Raw genomic sequence first — 27,117 nt, forward strand, 5'->3', positions numbered from 1 at the left:
TGTAAGCTGTCCACATGTTCAGTACATCAAAAGTAAGAGCTCTTCTACATTAATTTCTTCATGAGTGCAAAATCCAATGCTCCTCCACCTACTTCAAAGGCTCATTGCTGAGCTTGAGCAAGTCCACTTCTCCATAAACCAATAAAAATTTTTGACATTAACAAAAAAAACCCAAAAAAAACCACACAAAAATATCTTAATAAGTAGTCATAAATATGGAATGTGGAAAAAAACAAACGTGTGGTCCAATTTCTTTCAAACAATACAAATAAAAGTCCTTCGATGCAGTTAAGTGTTTTCTCTTGGAACAGGACGACAGAATAAAAAAATAGTGCCAGAAACGAGAGTGGGCTGTTGCTTGCTTGTGGCCCCTGTTGTGAGTAGAAGACCATGGGAAGCTGGTGAGGAACACAAAGGAGGGAGAACAGATGGAAGGAAGGTGTTGGGTTGAGTTGTGGGTGGGGGAGGATGTGGGTAGTTGGGTGTTCACATGCCGTAACCGAAGGTGGTCTGTGGCGGCTGGCCGTAGTTGGGTGCTGCTGTGTAGCCGTAGCCGTAGGGCTGCTGAGGAGGCACGGGCACGTTGGGCCCTGCTGTGAGCATAAGCTGGGGTGTGCCTGCAAGACAACGCCAAGATGAGTACTTAAAAACACCACAGCTGCGATCAAACTATTAAATCTATTCTCAAAAGGCACTACGGTGATCCAGTTTTGAACATGAGGCCTTTTTTACCGTAAACAATGGGTTGAGACTCTGTAGCCTGCTCTTCCTGTTTCCTCAGAGACTCGGAGGCTTCGAGTTTGTCCACCTGTGGGGGCACACGACGACAGCGGATGTGTCACACTTCAGTTAAAGTGAAGACGACGGGGCTCTTGAAGAGCAAGGGTTTGTAAAAACTGACCTCTGGGTTATTTCACTGGCTGACGGATGGGACCATTCCTGACAGGCGAAGACGATTACAGTCCAGATTTAAATAAAAACAGGCTGCGGGAAGCAGGCCTCGCTAAGGAGCCTAAGAGGAATAACTACAACTACAGAGCTACTGGCTACTCTACCTTATGGACATCCACTTACTGTGAAACGAATTAGGGAGTAAGGAGGGGAGACAAAGACAAACAGCTACTGGGTAATAATGGTCCCACCATCCAGCCACCCAAAAACATCTACTCTAACATGTTGAACAAGTGTGAGTATGTAGAGAACCCACCCTGCACCAGTGCAAACACCCTCACATCAGGCTTTTCTTCCAGAACACTACAACTACGCAATTTCAACCATCTTACTGTCACATTTTACCTTTAACTTAACCTCATTCTTTTTAAAAAAAATCACTGTCGTATACTAACCAACCTGCTTGGATCTGTCGTCATCTTTGTTTCCTAGCTTAGCATCCAGGGTGTTCTGAAAACACAAATGCCAATCCACACCAGTAAGAACTTGGTGTTTCCAAGATTTAATACTTTTACAGGCGAAAGTGGCCATTATATACAGGCAAAATTAAATAAATGTAAAATAAGGTCAAATAAAATGAAAAGGTAAATATATATAGATTGATAACCCCTTGCTTCCTCCTTCCAATCATGCAATGAAGTGTTTTAATTCCTTTTTTGTTTTTTTTACTACTCACCTGACCTTTACCAGAAAAGAGGTGTGATTGGATGAAGCCCCCCAGACTTTTCAGGCTTTAAACTACATTTTCTAAAGCCTGAAAATCAGACGTTCACTTTTGTCACTTTAATATTGTAGCTAACATGCTACATATCGTATCTCTAACTCCCTGCATGGGTGTAAACAGCTCTGTAAAACATGTAAAAGCCTTGAGATAAACTTTCTCAAACTTCCCATTATTTCTTCTTTGGTGTTTTAGCCTCAGCTCAGAAGCAGACAATGACAGTCGAAAGGACAAAAGATACAGTTGAAACAATTCAGAGAATTAAGCAGCCAGCGGGAAGCTTCAGATATTACCCTCAGTGCTCTCGGCTACGCCAGCGTGCATTGCAGTTGAGATAAGATAACTTAAACAAAAAGGGGGGTTGGATTCTCTCACGGTGGTTTTGGGTTCAGTTCTCTACATACTGTCTGGTTTACTAGTGAAAAAGAAAAACATCAGTCGATCTAGTTAAGAGGCCGTTTTAAGAAAAGTGTGCCGATTTATTAGAGACATGCTGAAGCAGCAGTTTAGTCATTTATTTCTTGAGGAGTGCATGAGAGAAAGACAGAGAAGCAGAGAGCCAAAGTGGAGGGAGCGTGAACGACAGGGTGGAGGGGATGGTACTGTACAGCCAGTTCAACGTTTCCAAGAAGCAGGCACAGCCAACAACATGTCTCTTAGCCTGGCCTGAGTGCAGCTGATGCTACCAAGGGAGGAGGAGGGAAATGCATGCTGGTCGTTTTCTACAAGTTCTGATTTTTTTCTCCCCAGTGGATACACCCGGACTACAGATTTTATTCCCTGACCCACAAAAGCAATTTGTCGCTTGAAGAGAGCTCACTTTGCAAGAATACTCAAAGAAACAGAGAAAAATACACCCTCTAAAAATGCATGTAACAGGCTAACATTTATGGTTTCTAATGCCAGTATTGTAACTATAGCACTGAAATAAGTACAGGCAGACAGAAAACAACAGAAAAGAAATACTTTGTTAAAATGGAGCCTCTGTGGCTCCTCTAATGCTAATATTACACTCAGCTGCAGTCTATGCTAATGCACCACTGTTTAAACAGAACAATATCCTCCCACTATTTGATTAAAACCAAAAAAAGGCAAACCTAGAACATCGACAGTATAAACACATCTGCTTCCTGAAATAAACTTGTTAGCAGTAGAGCGCAGCTGAGCAGAGGTACGAGACAGTAAAACATGAATTAATCTACAAATCTCAGAAAAAGGACCTGACCCACAGCAGGTGAGGGGAGGCTAAGCAGAGTGGCACTGTTCACCCACGGCCGAGGAGAGCTGATAAGCATGCTGGCTTCAGTCGAGGGCTCGGTTGCACGTCTGACACAAATATGTGAAAGGGCTTTCTCTAAGAGGCAGACTTACAAAGACCAACTGAGAGACTCTGAAGCTGCTTTCAGCTGCGGCAGGTGGCCGTTACCGTTGCACTGCTATAACAGATCTTCAAAAAAATGACTGTGGAAGTGTCATAAAGTCTCAGGAGCTGAATCAGCAATTAATCTGAGTTTAGCTGTCAGCTACGTGTCCAATTCACCAATCAGTTCTGTGATTCCTGGCCTGAGGCAAAACTCAAGCTGTCACGGACACACCAGCAAGCCGATCAGGGCTCTTGATGGGCGTGAAGAGCCCCGCTCTGGAGTCTCGTGGGTTGGTAGGTGGTCTAGTGGAGATGTGGAATTTACAGTCAGAAGCAGCAGAGAGTGACATGGGAGAGGGGACGGGAGGGGAGGGAACATGCAGTTTGTACTAGTTTTACTGCTCCAAACTACAGGCTACAGGACAGGGGACAGGGTCAAAAAGAATGATTAGAAAATGGATTGGACTTTCACCTTTTCCTTTATCGCATCAACCTGGAAAGGAAATTCAGAGAGGCAACTTAGGGAGGAAAAAACAAATGGGAGTCTCCCAAAATAGAAAGTGACAGAGAGAAAGAGAGAGAGAGAGCAAACAGAGGACTTGTCACTTAAAGAAGAAATATAAAAATCCTACGAGTGATGCGGGTAATTAATGCCACTTTTGATACAAATGCACACTTGAGATCAAACCTGCTACCGTGAACTTGCGCCTCACTTTTTAGACTAGTATAAACAACATGGCTCCTCTATGTCGCTAAAAAAGACCCAGATATACACAATCCCTTCATTTAACGTGACACAATCACTTTGTTTCTTGAACAGCTTAAATAACAGACTGAAGTATTTTGAATTTATCATCAAAAACTGGAACATAAATGTGTAAATGCTTCACTCGGGTTTGCGCGCTGTTATGAAAGAATCAGGTGTTTCTCTTTCGTGTGGGCTTTGCTTGCCATGTAACAGAGATAAATGGCATAATGAGTCACACAGCAGTTATGAATCTCCTCCGTAACACATTTGTATGGAAAAGCAGCTTGAATAGATGGAAACCCAAATGAAAAAAGGAAAACACCAGTGATGACACATGGTGACTGACAGATGCAAAGGACGATGAACATGAATGAAGGAAAGAACTGGCAGTACTGGGAGGTGGGGGCTTTAACTGTGCAATACTGTTGAGAGTCCAACAGTATTTGCAAACACATTTTAGCTGCTGCTACTGTTTCTTGTAACAGATGGATGGAAATCCTGGGCACTGATCAGAAAAAAGATTTAAGATTTTTCTTAGTCTTCCAAAGATGGCTGAAGGGACGATGGGACTAATTTAAGTCTTTAAATCTAACAGCAGAAGAAACATCTCTGCATGTCCTTATACAGTTGTGGTCAGAGGTTTGGACACACACAAACACTCACCATGGCCATGAATGTCATGGTTACTTTGGGCTTATAATGTTCTTTTTCTAGGGTGGAATGATTGTACAGCATACATCTTTAATGATTTTAAAAGACAAGGGTCTGGTGCACAAGTTTGAATTTATTTATGATCTTCTGCTATTTAGACAGAATCAAAAATGCACATAAATCTGATCCACAGTATCTTTTAACTTGACAAGACTTATTAACTTCTCATTAGTGATCAGAATTGACTACAACTGGTTGTTTCTCTTTACCAGCATGAAAAGGATTTGTTTGACAGCACTCACTGGAAGACCCAAGCTGTCACCCTCAGATGAGAGGAAATGGGTTAGGATGTTCAGGAACAACCCAGGAACCACCATGAGGCTTAAGCCTGTCATGAGCTGGAAACTGCTGGAACACCAGTAACACTTGTTACTGTGAAGCAAGTTTAACATCACCATGGACAGAGAGTGCTGACCAAAAAAGAAGTCCCTGCTCCAAAATAAACACCTTCAAGTGGAGTAATTTACAGCCTACCACATGAACAAGACAAATGCTTTCGTTGGAGAAGTAAAGGTGAGGGTTTTAAACATAAGTACCAGCTGTCAACCATGGTGGTGGCGGCATCATGCGCTGGGGCTGTTTTGATGCCAGTAGTACTGGTACATTGCACAACGTGTATGGAATAATGTAGGAGGAGGATTATCTCCAAGTTCTTCAACTTCATCTTAAATCAGCTACACATTTGAAACTTGGACAGAATTACACGTTCTAACAGGAAAATGATCCTAAAAACACATCAGAACTGTTTTTGGAATGAATAAAGCAGACTTAAAATACGTTTCTAGAATAGCCTTTCCAAAGCCCCGACCTCAATCCTATTTATAATTTGTGGAATACACATAAAAGCCAACTAATTTAAATGAATTCTTCCAATTCTGTTAAGAAGAGTGGTCAAATATCCAGCCAGAATTATAATGAAAGCTTATTGATGGCTACCAAAAGCATCTGGTCGATGCTTGCTAAGGGACATTTAACTAAATATAAGTGGGGATCTATGTATATATGGTACCCTGTATTTACCTTTGTGTCTGTGTGGATTAGAGAAAATATAAAATAAATTCAAACGTATGCAGCCAATTCTTGTTTTTAAAAATATTAAAGATGTATGCTGTACAATCATTTAACCCTGGAAAGCGAACGCCTCAAAGAAATCACTTAGCTGCAATGACATTCATACCCATGATGAGTGTATCTAAACTTTTGACCTTACAATTATAAATTGGGTTTGTAACATGAGATGCTTTTCTCTCTTTAGAGGCCATATCATAAAGTCATTTACTTTGTCCTAATCCTCATTACCTCTGGCCAACCCACCTTAGTGAGATATTCCCTCATGACCTGGATGAAGTACGGCATGGAGAAGTCCATGATGTTGTGTCGCCAGGCAGTCTCCAGTACTACGTCGGGCCGCAGCAGGTCGTAGCAGGTGAATAGGCAGGCAGCAAAACACTCTTTCTTGTCTTCCTTCAAGAACCAAGCCAGGAGCTCTTCTGCCAGCTCAGTGTCTTTGGACTCTGATGCGTACTGCATGGCATCCTGCAGGAAAAAAAAGCCAGGTCAACAAACTGACACACCTAATCGTTTGTTTCCACGCTCAAATGTAAATTTTATATTTACATTGCTTTTAGGAATGTACTTTTCTTCTGCAACTCATTTGTTAATTTTGTACCCACGCACCTTGTAGAGCTTGTCCTTCTTGCAGAGCTCGACACTCTGTTTCCAGCGGTTGTTGCCTTTAAAAAGATAGGCTGCGATCCTCCTGAATTCAATCAGCTCGTGCTTCTCCAGGCTCTGGGCGAGCGAGATGTTGTCGAAGTTGTCGTAAGCGTCGATGGAAGTGCGCAGCGCCTGAGTAACACGAGAAACAATTGTGAGATTAGGCTGAGAAAGCAAGATGCGGAACAACTGCAACGTTTTAAATGTGTGCTTGCTGGAATTAACAATAACAAAGAGTTTCTCTTGTAATCAAACATCAGAGCACAGCACATGTTATAAGACCCAACTGACAAAATGAAACCATACCGCATAGTCTTCTTCATTGATGAAGAGGTTGTTAAGTGCTTCATTCACCGACTTGTTGTTGTGATTCTGGACAGACCTTAGGTAAGGCTTAACCAGAGGCAGCTGTTTCACCTAAACAGACAGAAATGTTTATCAGTTTTCAGTCTGGCAAAAGTCTTGATCTTTTGATTTGAACCAAAGAAACAGTCAAAGAAAATCATACTGACCTTGCTGAAGAAGTTGACAGCACGTGTGTGATCCAGTCTTGGAGAGAGGACAATAAGGAGGTCATTCAGCAGCAGTGGTTTAAACTCGAGATAAAACTGGACGGCCTTGTAGTACAGCTCAACATTAGCCACCTATGACAAACATAATGAAGTTAAACAAGTTTTTTGGAAAAAAAAGGGCAGCTCTGTGCTGTATTCCTGTCAAGAGAAGTAATTGTTAGCACTACCATATGCTTTTAAATTATGTTTTGCACCTTAGTGACAATGTCTTTGAACTGGCTTTCCTTCCAGGCATCAGCTGGGTGATTCATCATAGTGATGATGGCATTGTCATATTCCTCATACTTGTCATAGAGGAACACAAGTTCTCCCCAGAGGTGGGCCTGCTCAGCTGCCCTGAGAACCTGACACACAAACAGACATCAAGTCAAATTTAACAATTTAACAATTGAAAACGAATGCGGGTTTATAGACGTTACTGAAGATGTCAAAGTTGTAGTTGCTGTTCCTCTGAGGAGTTTATTTACTTTACTTCTTTTTAAATCCTAATTCTTTAGATATAGTTTTGTTAAAATGTTTAAAACAATCACATTATACTGAACTGCAGTCGCAGTCGGTGTATTGTGATGCATTTCGTCAGATTCCTGCCAAAATCTGCTTGGCTGTAAAGCTCATACTAAATCCGTTTCTCACACCCACCTTTGGAATGTTAACACGGGACCAGAAGAGCTCCAGGTGTTCCCTCATCTTCTGGGGTTTGAATTTGGAGTAGAGGATAGCCAGCTCAGTGAACATGCCCATGTGAGCACGCTCCAACCCAAGGGCAGCCTCTAGCATGGTGATCAGCTCCTCGAAGTAACCACGGTCCTGGAGGATACAGACAGACTTAGTGACACAACTATAACCCTTAATCTCGCTCCCCTACACAATCTGGGAAGTTATTTTGAGGCCCTTGAACCATCATAAACAAAACTCAAGTCTGTAGATACAGTGCGCTGAGGCGCAGGAAAACAATATACCATCTGTAAGCTGGAGAAAACTGGAAACCCTGCTATCCGCAGGCTTATATGACTGTTGACTGTTATTTATGCCAGATTAGTGATAGTATACATGCTCACCTACTTATCATTCATTGAAAGACCATGGTGTTTGGCCAACAGGTACCCCACATACCTGGTAGTAGTTGATGAGCTCCTCCAGTTCATCAGCGTGGACAACAATATGCAGGCCACACATCTGGGCAAGACGGAACTCCTTCCCATCTACACAAGCAAAACACACCTGACAGAGCAGAGGAAAAAACAAAAAACAGCTGTTAAAATTAGTCAGTCGAGTGAGTTTGTGTTTTGAACATAAGGCTTGAACTTGATCTCACTCTTTATACTTTCAAAAATGAAACTGATCTCCTTCACCTCCTTCCAGGTACGGGTGCTGTTAGCCTTGCGGGCTCCGTCCACAGCTGCCTGGTATTCTCCCAGGTGAACCAGAGTTGAGGCCAGACGGCCAAAGTTTGACACATTATTGTAAAGCAGTTTGGCTGCCTCGTACATCTTGTCGTCATAGCATCGATCACCCACCTAATGGAAGATGAACAAATTAAGTTAGACCAGCGAAGCAGCTGTAATTGTAAACACGGTGTAAAGAATTAACTGGGAACTGCTGTATGTACAACTGCGTGTGTGTGTGTGTCAGGACCTACTTGCTGAATGTGAGCATTATTGGGTCCGTTGATGAACTCTTCCAGCTCGGCCAAGCGGTTGGTCTTGGCCAGGGCGAAGATCAACTCTGTCTCAACATATGACTCGCGGGCTTTCTTTCGAGCCATCTGCAGGAACTTCACCAGGTCCTCCCAGTTTCCTGCACACAAAAATTAACTACCATAAGCACCTATCTACTGCATATTTAACATTACGCCATTTAAGTATCTTGATTAAATAAAACAATAAGGTAAGTGATAAAGATCTTAGATCTTAGTTTTAAAAACTGAAAGAGATCATCTTACCGCTTTGGGCTGCAGCTTGTCCCACCTCCATGTAGGCCGAGGGATCATCAGCCTTAATGTAAGAGTCGATGGCTTCTTTCACCAAGCCCTTCTGAAGCTGCGCCTTTGCCAGCTGACTCCAAACTGGGGGCTCATTGCAGCGCTCAGCGAATTCATAAGCTCTGTCCAGGTTGCCGATGTGTTCGATCAGGACCTGGACAGCAGCAAACATTCAGATCGCTGAATATCAAAATGACCGGCAAAACTCTGAGGGCTGTTAGCACGCTCTGAATTAAGACAAAAACAAGGTGTTTAAAAACTTTAAACAAGTTGTAGTTAATAACGAAAGCGCGCACCTGCACAGCAGAAGTGTTGACATCAAATTTTCTAAATATAGCAAAGGCCTCCTCAAACAGCTCATTGCTGATGGCAATGTTTGCAATGTCTGGGGCGTCGTAGTTGTCCAGACGGTTAATGTACTCCATGACGCGTGTCCGATCAGCTTTAATGGCAGTCAGAATGAGGAGATTCTGAAGGTTTCTGAAATCAACAAGATACAAGCTTTTCACTAAATGCATTATTGAATATATCGAATGCTTTGCAAGCTCAATGTTCGTCAACTGGAACAACAACTATGAGCAGGGGACTCAGTGATGTCTAAATCTTGGATATGAAGGGTTAAATAAAAGAAGAACAACATTAAATACAGGTAAGACTCTTACCTGTGTTCACTAAAGACAGAATTATCCAGCACAATCTTTTCCAGAAGCTCGATGAGCTCGTTAGGAAGGTCGGCGGTCATGAAGGCCTTGACTGTGACAGACACCTCCTCTGGATCCTGGGTCTCTGATAAGGCTGTCTGGACGACCTGCAGCAGAGACCGACGACAAACATGACGCATAACAGCTGATGATTGGTTTACAGTATGCAAGCTAACGAAGCGTTACAGCCTGGGAACTTTTAACAATACACTAGTTTAAGTGGCATGATTTAGTATCAGAGATAGTAAAAAGTCACACCTGGTCAATGAGTGGTCTTCTGTAATGGTTGGTCTCCAACAGCACACTTGCCCACAGCTCTGGGTTCTTGCGGCGTACAAGGTAGCGGGACAGACTCTTGAACAGTGAGTTCTCATTGCACACCTGAAGCAGAACGAAAATATTTGAAATAAAAGGCCAATAAAAACCTCGTATTACTAATGACCCGGAATTTCGCCTTCCAGTTAAAATGATTTGTTTTTAAACTCACGTGAATGAGTTCTTGGTCACACTGTCCTCTTTCATAAGCCACGCAAGCCAGGTGGGGGTCTCTCTTTTCACAGTACTTGCCCACCACGCGGCTATCATAGTAGGGGTTCTCCCTCAAGAAACGCTCGGGGTTGTTGTTGCTGTCGATGTAGATCTTGGCCAAGGCGTTGTGGGTTGCAGGCTCCTCACAGCCTTCATGAATACGAGCCTCCAACCAAGGCAGCAACAACTTCAAGCTGGAGAAGGAGGCACAGTAAATGTGTCACAAGCTTTGACAGAATATCATGAAGGGAAAGGACCAGTTTAACACACAGGTCGAGTTAGACCGCCGAGCGAGCGATTCCTCTTTTGCGGTGCACTTTTAACAGTTCTTTTGGTTCTCACCGATTTCTTTTCTCCACTTCAGCGACCAGTTCATCTGTGGAGAACTGTCCTCTCACCACCATGATCAGGTTCTTAATTACATCTTCGGCACAGTCCACATCCAATAATCCACCAATGACTACTGGCAGACGGCTCGGGTTCACCTGGAATAAATGACAACAGAATTATGACACGTTTCCATCAAGGTAAAAACAAATGCACAACCACAGAGGTAGACCAATACCGAGAGAGAATAAATGAGTAAAAGGATGGAGTTTTATTAATGTACCTTCTGTACATAGATCTCTATGTATTTCTGTAGGCTGTTGCGGTACAGGTACAGGACCAGATCGTGGACGAAATCAAAGCGGTCACACACGATGATCAATGGCAGCTGGTCGGTAAGCTTGGCTTCCTGGAAAAAACACAATAAAATGTTGACAGACAGAAAAATCACAGGTTTATTTTGCAGATAACCGTTTTCTGCACGGACCTTGAGGAAGTTCTTCACACGTTCGGGGTCGTAGCAATTGCTTTCTCTGCAGATTCTCTCCACCTCTTTGATTTGGCCTGTTTTGCACGCAGCCTGAATGTATTTGAAGTGAACTTCAGGATCCTGGCTGAAGTTCACAATTGAGCCCAAGAAATAGAACAAACCTTCAAAGCAAAAAAACTCAGAATTAGCAAAAGTAGTAAAACAAAAGATACGTTGGGTTTTGTTTTTTTGCACCTTCCCCACTAACCCTCAAAGCTCTTGAATGACTCAAACAGTTCAGTGAGGGATTGAGTAGTGAGCTGCTCGTGGTACTTGGAGGCGACCTGCACGCAGATCTGCAGGTTCTGCCGGATGTTGGCAGATAACATGGCCCTCAGACACTCCAAGGAATCCTCCACAGACAGGGAGCCAAAGAAATTCACCAACCACTGAAGAGATAAATAGAAAATCATCAGCGACACAAAGACAATCACTGCAAACCACAACAGCAATTTTATATTCTCGATCTGTGTCGTACCTCTGGGTTGAGAAGGTGTGTATGCACCACTGCTCGTTTAATATCATACAAGTCAGTGTAATGCTCTAGCGCTCTCTGCAGGAGGCCTGCTTTCTCACACAGTTGGGCCACGTGAGCGCGATCATAGTGGGTGAACATCTGGTTACCCAGAATGGCATCTGCAACCTGCAACAAATGGCACACAGACAGGCCCTGTCACACACAGACACTCAAATCCAAACATGTCTGTAAACAGCAAAAGATTTGATCTGTTGTGAAAGAAGTTGGGGAAAGAAAGCTAGAGCGCCGTTTTAGTTTAGGTGAGACCTACTGGTCACTGGTAAATGAAATAATCTGGCCTGTCTGGACCTGATGTACAGTGGGGCAAAAAAGTATTTAGTCAGCCACCGATTGTGCAAGTTCCCCCACTTAAAATGATGACAGAGGTCAGTAATTTGCACCAGAGGTACACTTCAACTGTGAGAGACAGAATGTGAAAAAAAAAATCCATGAATCCACATGGTAGGATTTGTAAAGAATTTATTCGTAAATCAGGGTGGAAAATAAGTATTTGGTCACCTCAAACATGGAAAATCTCTGGCTCTCACAGACCTGTAACGTCTTCTGTAAGAAGGTTTTCTGTCCCCCAATCGTTACCTGTATGAATGGCACCTGTTTGAACTCATCATCTGTATAAAAGACACCTGTCCACAGCCTCAAACAGTCAGACTCCAAACTCCGCCATGACCAAGACCAAAGAGCTTTCGAAGGACACCAGGAAAAGTATTGTAGACCTGCACCAGACTGGGAAGAGTGAATCTACAATAGGCAAGCAGCTTGGTGTGAAAAAATCAACTGTGGGAGCAATCATCAGAAAATGGAAGACATACAAGACCACTGATAATCTCCCTCGATCTGGGGCTCCACGCAAGATCTCATCCCGTGGGGTCAAAATGATCATGAGAACGGTGAGCAAAGATCCCAGAACCACACGGGGGGACCTGGTGAATGACCTGCAGAGAGCTGGGACCAAAGTAACAAAGGTCACCATCAGTAACACACTACAACGGCAGGGAATCAAATCCAGCAGTGCCAGACGTGTTCCGCTGCTGAAGCCAGTGCATGTCCAGGCCCGTCTGAAGTTTGCCAGAGAGCACATGGATGACACAGCAGAGGATTGGGAGAATGTCATGTGGTCAGATGAAACCAAAGTAGAACTTTTTGGTATAAACTCAACTCGTCGTGTTTGGAGGAAGAAGAATACTGAGTTGCATCCCAAGAACACCATACCTACTGTGAAGCATGGGGGTGGAAACATCATGCTATGGGGCTGTTTTTCTGCCAAGGGGACAGGACGACTGATCCGTGTTAAGGACAGAATGAATGGGGCCATGTATCGTGAGATTTTGAGCCAAAACCTCCTTCCATCAGTGAGAACTTTGAAGATGAAACGAGGCTGGGTCTTCCAACATGACAATGATCCAAAACACACCGCCCGGGCAACATAGGAGTGGCTCCGTAAGAAGCATTTGAAAGTCCTGGAGTGGCCTAGCCAGTCTCCAGACCTCAACCCCATAGAAAATCTGTGGCGGGAGTTGAAAGTCCGTGTTGCTCGGCGACAGCCCCAAAACATCACTGCTCTCGAGAAGATCTGCATGGAGGAATGGGCCAAAATACCAGCTACTGTGTGTGCAAACCTGGTAAAGACCTATAGTAAACGTTTGACCTCTGTTATTGCCAACAAAGGTTATGTTACAAAGTATTGAGTTGTATTTTTGTTATTGACCAAATACTTATTTTCCACCCTGATTTACGAATAAATTCTTTACAAATCCTACCATGTGGATTCATGGATTTTTTTTTTCACATTCTGTCTCTCACAGTTGAAGTGTACCTCTGGTGCAAATTACTGACCTCTGTCATCATTTTAGGTGGGGGAACTTGCACAATCGGTGGCTGACTAAATACTTTTTTGCCCCACTGTATCTACATGTTCATGTACCTGTGGTGCATGGACCAAATTCATTTCCAGCAGGCGCGTCTGCAGTGGTCCCTCCATGGGTCTGTTGTTCTTCAGGGCATCTAGTAGGAAGGACGTGCACTGCTGGATCAGGTTGTACTCCATGAATACGTCAACAATCTGGAAAATTAAATAACAGAGAAACCGCAAAAGTTAAACTCTCAAAATCTTGGTTGTGTTGCTACACATCGCAGAGGTGTGGGATATTTTTGCAATCATGTGCTCAGCTACAACTGTGAGAATAACTACGATTCAGATCATAGTCATAGTATCTTTTAGCCACGTTACCCCCCAAAAATCTTTATTTTTACCTGTGTAATGTCAGCCAGTGGCTCTTCATCCTGAACCAGCATCTGAGAGAACTGAAGACCTTGCTCTGGACTGATCCGCATTACGTTCCTTAGCAAAAAGATCCAGTCTGGAGTGTAGCCAACCTACAAGGATGACAGACATGTAAGGATGTATGAGATGCTCCCCATCTGTGATGTAGGTGTATTAAAAAACAAAACAAAACACTGTGAACCATATTACAGCCCAAGATATTTTATTTACCAAGTCAGTCATCACAAACCTTCTTGGCATAGAGAACAATCTTCTGGAATTGGCCAGTCTCTGCAAAGCACTGAATGACCTTATTGGGAACATTGGCTCTGAGGTAGACGCTGAGGGCGAGAGTTGGATCTACAGACTTCACCAAGTCTCCGAGCTCCTCAGAACATTCCAGCTGTAAACACAAACAGAAGGGTTAGAAACTATAACAGTGATCTGCCATGGTACAGTGGAAAAAACAAAAACAAAAAAAGGGAATCTGGGTTTCACTGGCCTACGTGATCTTCTGCTTTATACTAAATGATTTATGTGATTCAGTGAGTCAGAGTAGCACTCTGATTTTACATGGTCTCAGTTTTTTTTTTTACTCTATGATATGATAGATGAACTTGAGATATAAATATTTAAACTTAAGATAAAGACTGTCCACTTTAAAACCAACCACTAAACACATACCTTATCCTCTTTTAGCCATTTCTCCAGTAGCTGCTTTCGGCCCTGCTGAAGGACAGGCCTGCAGAGCTCCAGAGACTCAAACTTATTAAGTTGGCCTTGATCCAGCAAGATGCCAAAGTACTGAAGCAAGGGAGACGTCTGGCCTGGTTGGGCGGGAACACTTTGGAACCTACGGATGGTGTCTGGTGTTCGCAGAATACCCTGGAGAGGTAGGATGGAAACTTCTTAGCCCATTGAAAATACAAAAAGGTAAAATACGGGAAAAAGGAATAAAAGCAGCGCGCGGGCTGTACTCCCTTTAAACAATTTTGGAAGCATTATCTAAACTTGTTTTTACAAATTTTCTTTGGTTTTCCTAGTTATATAAGCTACTGAAATCTTAGACTCACAGTCTCAGTGCACAGAAGCACAATGGCAGTACCTTGGGTGCATTCGCTGCCACCTTTGCAGCCTCTGAGTAATTTCCTGCTGCAAAAAGGGTGTTGAACTTGCGAGCAAACAGCTCCTCAGCACCAGCGAGGTTGTTGCGGACAGCCATTCGGAGTGCAAGGTCTGGATTCTGGAGCACATTGGTGATGTATGGAATGATGTTTTCCTCCTCCACGCATACAGACAACACCTGGAAAATCAAATGTGCACATAAACGCATGTGTAATTGGTAACACCTAACTGCCTTTACAGTTAGTTAGAAGCTGTTCATACTTTTTAAACAGCTGTTGTCTTTGCTAGCTATTTAACACTGATATTTGTGCTGTGGCGTATGCTAGCTGTACTGGTGGTAATTGCCCGCCTGACAGAATTAGAACTGAACCGCGACAAAACACATTCACTGTGACTTTTAAAGGCGTTTAAATGTCACTGACTGTCACCAATGACAGGGGACCTGTATCCACTGCACTGTTCTTGCTATTTTAATCACATGATGCAAAAATGTATACAAAGACAACAATTATTCATTCACAATCAGTTCTCTCTCATTTAGGGAAAACACCACAGCACTCAATAGTTTGTAAAGTCTTAACTATCTCTAAAACTAATAATGACACACTTACAAAATTAAGCTGGCACATAACATGATGGGAAATCCTACAGCTGGAGGCTGAGAAAAGTAAAGACACATGGAGGTGACGCGAACAGCGATGCTCCAAAAAAACCCTTCAGACCAAGAAAGGAGCTGTGTTTGGTGTTTGGATGCTTTTCGGTTTTACAAAATGAGACTCCTTCTGCTTAATATCCCTTCACACTCCTTTATCACAAGGGGGTCATCTGATTTTAAGGGTCCCCTCTAGTTATTATTGTAAGCATCATTACCTTACAATAGTGTTCCCCAACCCCCTGGCCATGGACCGGTACCGGTCCATGAGTTGTTAGGTTGAGGCTCGGGTGTGAAATTTATGGTTATCATTGACTTGGTTTCCCTGGGGCTTTTCCCGTGTTGTAGTTGTGTCTTATTTTGAAAGAAATATTTACTCGTTACCATAGCGACCAGAGAGCATTAAAAGGCAGAGAGGAGGACGTTACTCTCAATGTTGTTGGTGCATTTCAGGAGTACGCTGCTAATAAAGTTACACAATTACACAGTAAATTCGCATTTATTATTATATTTACAAGATACCACAGTTGTTGTCTTGGTCGTATCATTTTATTTTGTTGTTTATCCGCGACACCTTAAAGGCCGGTCCGTGAAAATATTGTCTGACATTAAACCGGTCCGTGGCGCAAAAAAGATTGGGGACCGCTGAATTATAACAACAATCATCTTTAGGTGATTGTTGTTGTGATTTGCGTTATATAAATAAAACTAAGTTGAAATTCATCTTCTTCAACTTTCAGTGCAGCAGGGCTCAGGGAGCTAGGTGAGGCTGAGATGACGTATTACTCTGGCCTAACAGGTGTTATTCCTGGTGACAGATTAACTGTAACATGCCACATGTTGACTTTGTTTTTAAAACACCGGGAACCAAAAGTGCCATTATATTTAAGCTAAAAGCATAACAGGCAGTGTTATTTATGTTTCGTTTTCCTTTCATTAGGATCACATTAAACTGTCTTTATATTCTGTACACTCCTGAAAGACTAATGAACCTATATAAAAGATTCACATCATACATTCAAAAGAATCTAAATAATAAATACTATGATGCTGCAAAACTGGCAGAATATTTTTTTTAAAAAGTTCTTGGTTCATGTCAAACTGTATCCAGCTACAACACCTTCCAACAAAAGTCCACCAAAATGTAAATGCAGTTTGGTGTACAGTGATATAAAGACACAAAAAGAGACAGGCACATATTCGACACAAAATTGAGAATAACTGCTGGCAAACCTGGGTTTGAAATTAAGTTCACTGTAAAAATCTGAGTTAAAAGAACTGCATTATGAGACCTGCACTTGTCACGTTTCTGAATTACATGCAGGGATTACCACAAGCTGTCGTGTACAGTGTTACACACACAGTTGCACATGAAATGTGTGTGCGTGCGTGTAGCACACTGGCCTGTGTACAGCAGACCCGCAGGTGAGAGCCAAGAGCAATAACAGGATTAGACTGCGTAGTCTGCCTGGCCAAGCTGAGGCCACCTGCTGTTAGTGTCACATGCTGCCTGACACTGAAGATGCTGCCACTGCCTGATATTTTCAGAGATTTCCTCAGTCAAGGTCACACCCAAGGCTCCACGCTGACATACCAGGGCCAACACACCACAGGGAAAGTAGTCCACTACACATGTGTGCAGACTGGTTTAAAAATATACATCAGGTTTGGAAAATATCTTTAAGCAATTTTCAAAAACAATATGTAGTCACAAATATTAAAATAAAATTGGAATCTGATAAGAAATATATTAATTTTATCTGTCACATATTTAAAACATCTACCAAAAACATTATTCAACTCATTTTGCATCCAAAATTAAACACAGTTTAACCTGTTCACTTGCACAAAGGCCCAGATGAAATATCTATACTAAGCTTGGCTCTGTGCTCCACTGGAAATTAATAAGCGGCTCATTCATCATTGCATTCTAGACTTGCTACTGCAAAATATACTCCACAAGTGTACATTTGAGTACCTGTCCTTTCCTGTTGACTCCAATGATTCCAGCAGTAGGTTCATGGGGGGCAGTGACAAAAATGGTCTCTCCGCTGATCCTGTTCATGTAGATACAGGTTCCAGTTTCCAAGTCATATAGGTGGATGTAGCCATATTTGGTGATGAGAAAGACTACATCTTGCTTGGAACTGATCTAGATGTACAGAAAGGGGAAGGGAGATATAACATGTATAGATAGGAGGACTCTTTAGCAGGATACCAAACTAAATACTAAATAAACAAAGCCTCAGATTAAAGAAGAGGGAGGTTTTGTACCTGCATGGCCACAGGGAAGTCATTCTGGGCTTCTGGAGGAAAGAAAACATCCACAGCTTTCTTTGGAAACGGCTGGTTCCCAGTTGGTGGAGTCCCCACTTCAATAATATGGAGCTAGGGGAGAAAAAAGTAATGAAAACAAAAAGAAGACAAAGCAAGACCCCAAATGCCTTTTTCTAATCAGTATTAATTTCCACTAAAATTACTTCATCCCGATCTTTTTATTTTGCAGCTACGAGGCTTTGAGCTTCTCTTAATAAGTATAAATCTTACTTTTCCTCCCGCCTGTCCCCGCACGGCAAAGCAGAACAGAGTCGATTCCTCGGTGTTGCCTTCCATCTTGAACTGTGCAAATCCAGCAGCATGTCCTTCAATAGGCTGAGAAACCTTTCTGTCCACCGAGTACAACTGCATGGCTCCAACGACACGGTTTTGCTGAGGAGGAGAGAACGCCCACAAATCAGACTAAAGTCTGTGATGGGGTTTTTTCTGCTATAAATTCTGCTATATCATAAACTTACCCTGCAATGACTAATACAAATGTGATGCATTTCACACACACTGACATCATTTTAATATTTTGTCTGAAATATTATTTTGATTGTAATATTACGAAGCTAAAGCAAACTGTGTTAATTCACCTGTGCAGAAATGCCAATGAGCAGCAACCACTTCTGTTTGGCATCAGTGCGGTAGTTGATGATCTGGCAGCCTGCCAGGCTGGAGTGACGGTCAAATACTTTGATTGGCTGAGAGTCACCCTCCATGCTCCAATGGTAGACCGCGTTGTCTGTGACCAGGGCGACAGTGTTGAGGGAGATCCACTTCCAGAAGGTCACGTCATCCGTCATCGTGTGAGCCTTCATCTTGCTCTTCATCTCAATGTTAAAGATCTGCAGGGTCTTTGCAGCTGAAAATATTTAGAGCTGAGGTTAACACGTTAGCCGTGCTGGGACGCTGCTAGCCCACCCCCTCCAAAATTTTTAGATTGTAACATTTAAAACGAGGAAGAAAGAAAGAAAACTTGAATCGGTCTACTGACTAAAGCTACGGCACACAACCCACAGCAGAGTTTGGGAGGAAATCAATTGGGCATACCTCTTCCAATTGCGGGGGAAATGCAGGTAATCGGGGAGGGTTTTGGTTTTTTTTGGTTTTTGTGTGTGTAACACCGACAGACCATACAAAAAGCCAGTACCAGTGTCAACAAAAAAGGGGCAAGACCAACAAAAGGGCAACCACTTAAAATGTTGGATCTGCATTCAGTAACATCTGATGCAATAAACTGTTACGTGTTCAGCTGCGTCTAACTATGCAACCCTCTTGTGATAATATAAAATCATTCACCAATTAATTACTCTTCTTTTTATTAGAGAAACTCAGACTGTGCTTAGCACTGCATCAAAGAAATACAGCTCCCACATTCATTTCAGTGAGGTCGGCACAGCAAGAGGTAGCCAAGATTGCAAAGAAACTAAATGAGGTGTGCCACACTGTTGGCTAAATATCCATAGAAACAAACAGATTCATTTGCAGTGGCAATGGAGGATTGGAATAACCCAATCCCTTATCATAAAAAGCTTTAAACTCACAGATCTATCAGTCAGATTGGTCTTCTTCCAATTAGACTAGAACCAGTGTATAGGCCTGTATGTTGCTTAATATCTGTTGGCAAGAAAACTGATACCCAAATTTTTCATTCTATTCCCTTGAAACTGGTACTGACCCCCAAATTTCATTATCAGTTACTCTTATTAGCATTCTGATGCAGTTGCAGGTGGTTGCATTTTTTAATGCAGTACTGGAGCTTGATTGGAAATAGCACCAATTAGTGCTGGGCGATATGACGATATATATCGTGTGGACGATAGAAAAGTGTCTATCATGCCATTTTGTCTTCTATCCTTTCTAACCTAATTTTATAAATTATTACATAAAATATATCATTAACCCTTTAAAACCGGAGCAGGCACACTCCTTTTGCCTAACTATTTTTAAATCCCTGTAGAACTGGAAACACGTAAGCTAGCGCAATAATTGTTCTTGCATATGAAACCGGAGTTGTACTTACATCTTATGCCATTAGCTTGTCCTAGGTCACGGTTTCCTTCCACATATAGCTTTGCAAAAATTGCATAAAAAGCATTTGCAGCAACAAAAACATAATATTCCAGAAACAGGCTTTGCCGATCCGATCAGTTGTTCATAACACTTCCTACATTGGAATACGTCAGCGCGAACTATCGCGTGTCAGCACCTGCCCGAAACCGGACGTGACATCATTTCGCGGAAATGTAGTTCTTTACCTTCAGGGCCTTATAAGCCTTTGCTGGTGTTTTTAAAAGTCATGTTTGACTTTATGCTTTTCTGTATTGTTTCTGGGATGCTTAGATCTCAAATTACACCGTTGTAAATAGTTTATTTTGATGCACATGCTGGTTTTTTTTTGCAAATTTGCATTATAATATTTTTCATTTTTCCTGAAGTATATAAAAATTTGTGTATCTCAAAAATAAAACTATGAAGACACTAAAAATAAATTTCTCGTGGTTGGAAACTATTTTGTGCAACTTTTTTGTATTTACAGTTTTAAAGGAATAAGCCTCTTAAATTTCTCTAACTAGAAATATATGTAAAAAAAACCACAAACGATTTTAAATTTTTTTTGTAGTTTATTGCGCTTTTTTGCAATTTATGTAGTTACTATGGACTTAATGCATACATATTATTACAATTTGGGTTATAACGGTTGTATTGATGTATAGCAACTTGAAATTCTCCCACAAATGGCACTACAGCATTTAAAAATATAAAAATAAGCTCTGGCGGACTTGGTTCTATGGTAGGTCTTAAAGGGTTAAATAGCCTGTGGCAAATAAATTTGTGTCGTCTTCTCACTATACATGCTCTTAACTTTATGCAAGAAAAAATAAAGTATAAAAATTGATATTTTTCACAAAGAAACTCTTGTGGTTTTGCGACATGGTGCTGCTTTGCGTGCACCCGGATTTGCAACATGCTTTACGGTAACTCAAAACGATGGACGTGCGACAGGTTGCAGTTTCATGCCTGGACATGCAACAGGCAGAGACAGCTACACAGGCAGCCCAAGAAGAAGCACTTTTACCGAAAAGAGCGGGTGCGTCTGTGATTTGGTTACATTTTGGGTTCAACAGCACCAACATGGAGCAGAAGATGCCCATTTGCAAGCTATGCTATAAAACTATTCCTGCACTCAGTGGCAACACAACAAATCTCTTCTATCACCTACAGAAGGTCCACGAAAAATAATACTCAAGAATGCAGAAAATCCGAGCTAAACCAAGTTGTGGAACGACGGGAGCAATTTGGGAAAATTGCTGTATCTTCAGCTATACTACCTGAAGATACAGCAGTCTTTCGCACAAGGCACGCCGTATGAAAAAACTTCCCAGCGCCATAAACAAATCACAGGAGCCATCTCACGTTACATTTATAAAGGCATCGCCTCTGTTTATGTAGTTGAGAAGGACAGCTTTCGTGACCTCGTCAAAGTTCTTGATCTGAGTTACGTTATGCCCGGTCGTAAGCACTTCAGTAAAGTCGAGTTGCCTTGCTTATATGATGCATGCCGGGCCAAAGTAGAGAAGGATGTTTGCAGTGTCGTGCATTATGCCTTGACAACTGACATATGGACGAGCAAAGATACGCACCCCAACATGAGTGTAACCATCCATTTCATTAACAAAGACTGGACCCTTTGCGCTCGCTGTTTACAGACTGCGTACTCTATAGATGACCACAGGTCAGGTGGTATATCGTGATATTTATCGTTATCGTGATATAAAATAATTCATATCGTGATAAATATTTTTTCCATATCGCCCAGCACTAGCACAAATACTATGGTGTCTTTGCTTCTCAGATGGCTCAACAGTGACCTTTCATGCAGTTTTGGTTCAGTATTTCAATTCTTCATCAATATTTCAATCCAAACCAGATCAGTTAGGAACTACTGCCTACCTACTAGTATGACATGGTCCACAGTGCATGCTCGAAATGACCTGTGTTGAGCTTTCCACCCACACAACCTACTAAAGAAATCAAACTCCTGTCATGTTGTCATAGGTCTTAGGGGATTCAAGCTGAAATTTAATCCCAAAATAAGGGATGTGGTTTGGGTCTGAATGCAGATTAGTAAGACCACAAAGCACAAAAACAGATGAGATGATGAGAAGGATGCTGGACAGATGCACTCACAGCCATTCTGTTCATTTCCTCCAGTTCAGTCGCACTGGAGGAAAGACACTTCAATTCTTATAGGTATAAGCTCTAGTCTCAATCTGGCCCAAACCAAATAAACCACATGTTTCACTGGTAACAAAGTGCATGACTGACAGTATAGTGGCATTTCTGAACAGTTTTTGGTAATACTGTGGGTATAGTGCACAATAAAATAAACTGCCTGCATAACTACAATGCAAGATATAAAGTGCAAAATTATTAGTCTAGAATATATAAAATATAAATGTGTGCCCAAACCCTAAATAATTAACACATGTATATGACTAATCCTCTGGTATAATAAAAATTACAATTAGTCGCTATTTAAAACAGAGTAACACCACACACTGAAAGTGTGAAAACGTGAACAGTTATTGAAAACCTGTCATGAATGTCAGTATCTGCAAGGTGACAATGAGGTAATGAGCATTTGATGTTAATATCTGCGTTATCCCAGAGGCAAGCCAGTCAAAATTGCACCTGCACACTGAGCAGCACATTTTTGTGATATGAGGCTGGCATCACAGCCCAGTTGTTTTAAGCATTCTCTGTTTTTCCTACACTCACCAAAAAAACAAAAGAAAACCCTTAAGCCTGAAGCCTGACCTTAAAATGGGAAAATCTCATTAACCATTCTGTTATCCTTTTGTGATTGCCACGGTATCCTTTTTGACAGTTTCACATTTTTAATACGACCATATCATTTTGTTTTCTGCATGTTTTTTCCCCTTTTACTACACACACGTTCCACTTTATTACGAACTATTTTCCAAGGCATCTCAATTTTTCCAGATAATCACCTGACTTTCCGTATATTACGGTGACTGTCAGTCACAGAAAATCTTCATTTAGTTTAGACAACTTTCTGACTCAGATGTTCAGCAGCTATGTGGATGCCTTCAGGTTGTGAATGACAGTTTAAAAATAACTCAGGAACTGTATTACTGAAGGCTTTTATTGTTGCTGTGTAATGAAGACGTAGACAGATTTACATGTGTTTTCACCACAATGTCAGTGCATTAATTCGACTATATGACCAACACAGGCACACACTCTGGTTATCAAATAATAACAAAATATGGGGAGGATAATGTCTAATTTATTACTTTTCCAATGCAAATGTATAACCCATAGGTTTTTATATTTTTTAAATTTGTCATCAACTCCAGTACAGTACGAAAATAAGGTACAGTGTTTAGAAATGGTCAACTGTGATATAAAATATATTTCCGGTGTAGCTAATGGAAAAAACACGTGAACACAGAAAACAAAAGGGAAAAAAAAAAAAAAGAAGATATGGTCCTTTAAGCTACTGTCTTAATTTTGTTGTGCTCGCCTACTGTTATTACTGTAAATCCAGACATTCGTTTAAATTACTTTCATTACTGTGCAAACATTTCAAGACAGTGCATACAGGATCACTCTGACAACTCATGATACATAAAATTCAACTCACCGTCTGCAAACATAAGAAAGCAGTAAGAAATGAAAAAGAGCAAAAACAAGCAAAATAGACAAAGGATTCATGACAGCATGACAATTTGCTAGTGCTACTGCTTCGTGAACTAAAACAGCAAATTCTAAATGTAGCACAATTACATTTCTACGTACACACACACTATTTAGCTACTAGTCGTTTTCAACAAACAGAAATGGGGTGATCTACATATGAACATCAAAATGAAAAGCAGACTGTGATGGCTACATAACTGACAACACAGTTTTTTTTTTTTTGTTTTTTTTTTTTACACAAATGGACCAGTGTACTTTTTACAAAAACAAAACAAATATCAAGATAGCAAGGTACAAACCAATTTTAGCTGCTTAATTTTTAAGTCCATGTGCTTTGAAATCCTAGCACACTTACTACGTGATAAAAGCGCAACAGTGGATTTAAGATGGGGGCTTACCTTTAAGGGCAATAACTTTGCTAGCAGGGTTCATGATGGCGCTGTCGGCAGAGATGGGGCGACGGATGGGGTTGTTGGGATCAGCCAAATCAATGATGACAACCTGAGCCTGTTCACCAACCTTCTCTCGTACACAGATGAACTTGTCAGACTCCATTGTAAGCGTGCTAAATCCAATGTTGGCTGGGTTGATCCCCAAGTTCTGGAGCTGGCGATGAAGAGAAGACCTGTTTTAATGGCAGCCATTGGCACACAGTACAATATCGAAGACAAAATTTCCTTTGGCAGGATTTTTCCTTAACCAAAAAGGTTCTGAACTTTCATCAAAGCAATATCACCAATATGTGCTACTCAATCATAAAATGTATTTTTCCAATGTCCAGAAATAACAAAATTGTACAGACCTCTGTTAAAGAAGCTAACACATATTACTATGATTATATAGTAGCTAACAGGGCTTCCTAACACAAAGGCCCACTCTAAGGCCCAGTTTGTTTACTTATATCAGCAAATATGATCATATCTACTAACAGCGGTCATCTATGTTTATGCTGGATACATTTCAAAGACACTTTGATAAAATACTCAACATTTATGACAAAGCGGTTGGTAATATTCTAGAGTTTGATATTATGTATGCAGATGATCTTGTGGTCATAGTGCTAGTAGTGCTGATCTCCAGCAGCTCATACACATATGTTCTGCCAATGCTGTAGAAAATAACATTACATGCAATCCCCGTAAGTGACCTGTAATGATTTGCAGAACTGAGGAGGACAAAGATTTCCAGAGTTGAAACTTGATAACAATCTTACTGTCGGTAGTAAGGTCGAATATCTTGCTCATCTTATTACAGATCAAATGACAGGTAATGATAATATCTGTAGGAAATGTTGACTGATGTATTCACAAGTTAATTTCCTCTTATGCAAATGTATGTACAAAGGAAAGGAAAGTGAGTTCACGAAAACCTAATGTAGCTTTAAAAAGATGCTATGATGTTATTATTGAAGAGACAGACAACTCAAGCAAGGTGTTTATAATTACTCGTTTCAGTAGATTGAAAGCTTTATTAAAAATATTGTGAATTAATTTATCTGCAGGCTCAATGCTTCTGAGAATGTGGGCTTAACACACTGATAACATGGAACCGTACGTTATCTGTCTTTATTGTTCAGACACTGGTATAGTTATGGGAAGTTGAATTTAGTTTTTAATCTCTTTGTGTTTTTTGATATGCTTTGTTTATATGAAATACGTATCTGAGATAAACAAAGACTGAAGAAAAATTTATTTTTTTTAATTAAAAAAAAACAAAACAAAACAAAAAAACAAATTATGCAACCCAGTATCACAGCAAAACGTGTAACAGACATGTTGGTCTACCATGTTCATTTCACGCATTGCCCGTCCAAAACGTGAAATGGACACGCATGCAGAAATTGCATTACCAGCAGGGGGAGATAATAATATTGTAGTAATGCAACATACTACACAGGGCAAATTGTTTGTTTATATATATTTTTTGGCCCAGAAATGCATAGCTGGTGCATCTCCAGTACATTCTTCACTGTAAAAAGCCAATGATGTCAAGTATGCTTATTTCAATTGTGCCTTTAGTTAACAAAAAATACCTGAAGCTTGGCAAAAGGTCATCCAAGGGTCACAGTATAAACAAAATCTCCACAGGGGTTCAAGCTTTGATTTATGGTTGGGAACCTTGGGTATATCCAATACAGCCAGAAGCTGGGATGTACCAGATGACTGACTGATATGAATGTGGACAGCAGAACAAAATCGTATTCTTTTGGCAGACTGAATGGACCACCTGGTTCACTTCAGATAACGCGATGAATGGGTTACATTTCAGTCAGAAAAACCCTAAAGAATAACCCGACTCTCCCTTCAGCAGTAAAAAATGGCCTGTCGTGACATAACGTTTCTCTATGACGTGAAGCATCTCTGAGTCTAGTCAGACTGCAACTGACCACGGTTTCACGGCTCATAACTTAAATGGGCACATGACAATAACATAAAGCATGCTTTAAACAGCTATACTATGCGTTCATGTTATGCAGGTCAGCGATTGGAATGTTTCGCCTCACAAGGTCCAAACGTTAATTCGATATTGAAATAACGCTGAACAGACCAAAACGTGGCCGTGCATCAGTCATACGCTACAACCCAATAAATAGTCACTCAAGGTCAGAAAAGGTGATTGTCGTTAACTAGTTTCGCCTCCTGGCCGCGAGTGACAGCATCAGTACAATGAATGAGGAGCTAGCATGAGAGGCTAGTTATTAGCTGCTGGCTAAACGGGGGATGGGAGGTCATTCATTTGCTGCGGTTATTGACGTTTAACGCTAGCTGAACTAGAAAGCTGTCAAAACGACCGTTAAGCCGGAAAATGAAGGGATCAAAGAGAATGTAAGGAAACGATATAGCTACTAGATTCGACCACTTTACCTGCAGGTGCTCCTGGAAGCGGATAGGCAGGATTTGAGCCATGGTTGTTTCCTTGAGCTTCTCCGGAGTCCTGAAATTCTGGTCGTACAGCTAGCTAGGCAGCAGCAGCACCGCGCTAGCTACGACCTCCTCACTGAATGTGTAGGTCGGAGCCAGTCGGTGAAAACGATAGCACTGTTTTAAAATAGGCAAGATGCTGTGGGTAATCGTGTTTCCGAAGTGAGATATCAGTGGAAAAATGTTAAATATGCCCCCCCCTTCTGTGTATGCTTTCTGCACTGCATCGATGGATAGCAGTGGCTATGGCTGATCTTCTGTCCAAAATCCGCAATGGCGGCGGAAACGGCTCACAGCCTTCCCAGTCCGGAAGCATCTAGGGATCTCTGGAAGGGCACTGGCTCTGGCCCTGAACGTATGGACAAGAAGTTCACCCCAATTTAACTAAGAAATAATATGAAAAATGTTTCTACTCGATAAAGTTGCATACATTGTAATTTTGTATAAAAATAAACTAGTTTTTTGGACATGTACGTCAGTTCCGTAAATAATAATGCTATTTTATCAAATCTGACAGCATATACGTAAAAATTTAACCCTTCAGACGTTATTAGAATAAAAAATAAATAAAATACACAATTTTAAAAAGTACACAACCCTTATGTGGAAAATATTTCAGATGCTGATTTTTGTTTTACTACTGTCCAAGATCTATGTTCAGATTTTGATTGGGAGTAAGCAGAATTACAAATCAGTATATCAGAGACACAGCTCAGGTTGAGCG

The 27,117-nt window shown here is 41.3% G+C and overlaps 1 protein-coding gene across 1 annotated transcript; it reads right to left on the minus strand.

The window, feature by feature from the left end:
* Positions 1-299: 299 nt before the first annotated feature.
* LOC146618672 (clathrin heavy chain 1-like) lies at positions 300-26,646 on the minus strand. The gene is made up of 32 exons (XM_085371228.1): positions 26,337-26,646; positions 23,871-24,078; positions 18,339-18,607; positions 17,971-18,132; positions 17,698-17,811; positions 17,402-17,575; positions 14,752-14,949; positions 14,331-14,531; positions 13,897-14,049; positions 13,637-13,759; positions 13,308-13,445; positions 11,327-11,491; positions 11,057-11,237; positions 10,807-10,970; positions 10,603-10,728; positions 10,335-10,477; positions 9,952-10,186; positions 9,723-9,845; positions 9,426-9,571; positions 9,060-9,243; positions 8,725-8,917; positions 8,422-8,579; positions 8,135-8,299; positions 7,896-8,003; positions 7,422-7,589; positions 6,977-7,126; positions 6,723-6,854; positions 6,517-6,627; positions 6,172-6,342; positions 5,809-6,030; positions 733-808; positions 300-617 (listed from the first exon to the last, which is right to left on the minus strand). Exons 1-32 carry the CDS (start codon positions 26,376-26,378, stop codon positions 487-489), a joined length of 5,034 nt encoding a protein of 1,677 aa, XP_085227354.1. The 5' UTR covers positions 26,379-26,646; the 3' UTR covers positions 300-486.
* Between the last annotated feature and the right edge of the window lie 471 nt (positions 26,647-27,117).

This window comes from Diplotaxodon limnothrissa, linkage group LG14 (genome assembly GCF_057381915.1).
Source record: "Diplotaxodon limnothrissa isolate DT_005_m linkage group LG14, D_limnothrissa_male_GT1.1, whole genome shotgun sequence".
NCBI classification, from domain to species: Eukaryota; Metazoa; Chordata; class Actinopteri; order Cichliformes; family Cichlidae; genus Diplotaxodon; species Diplotaxodon limnothrissa.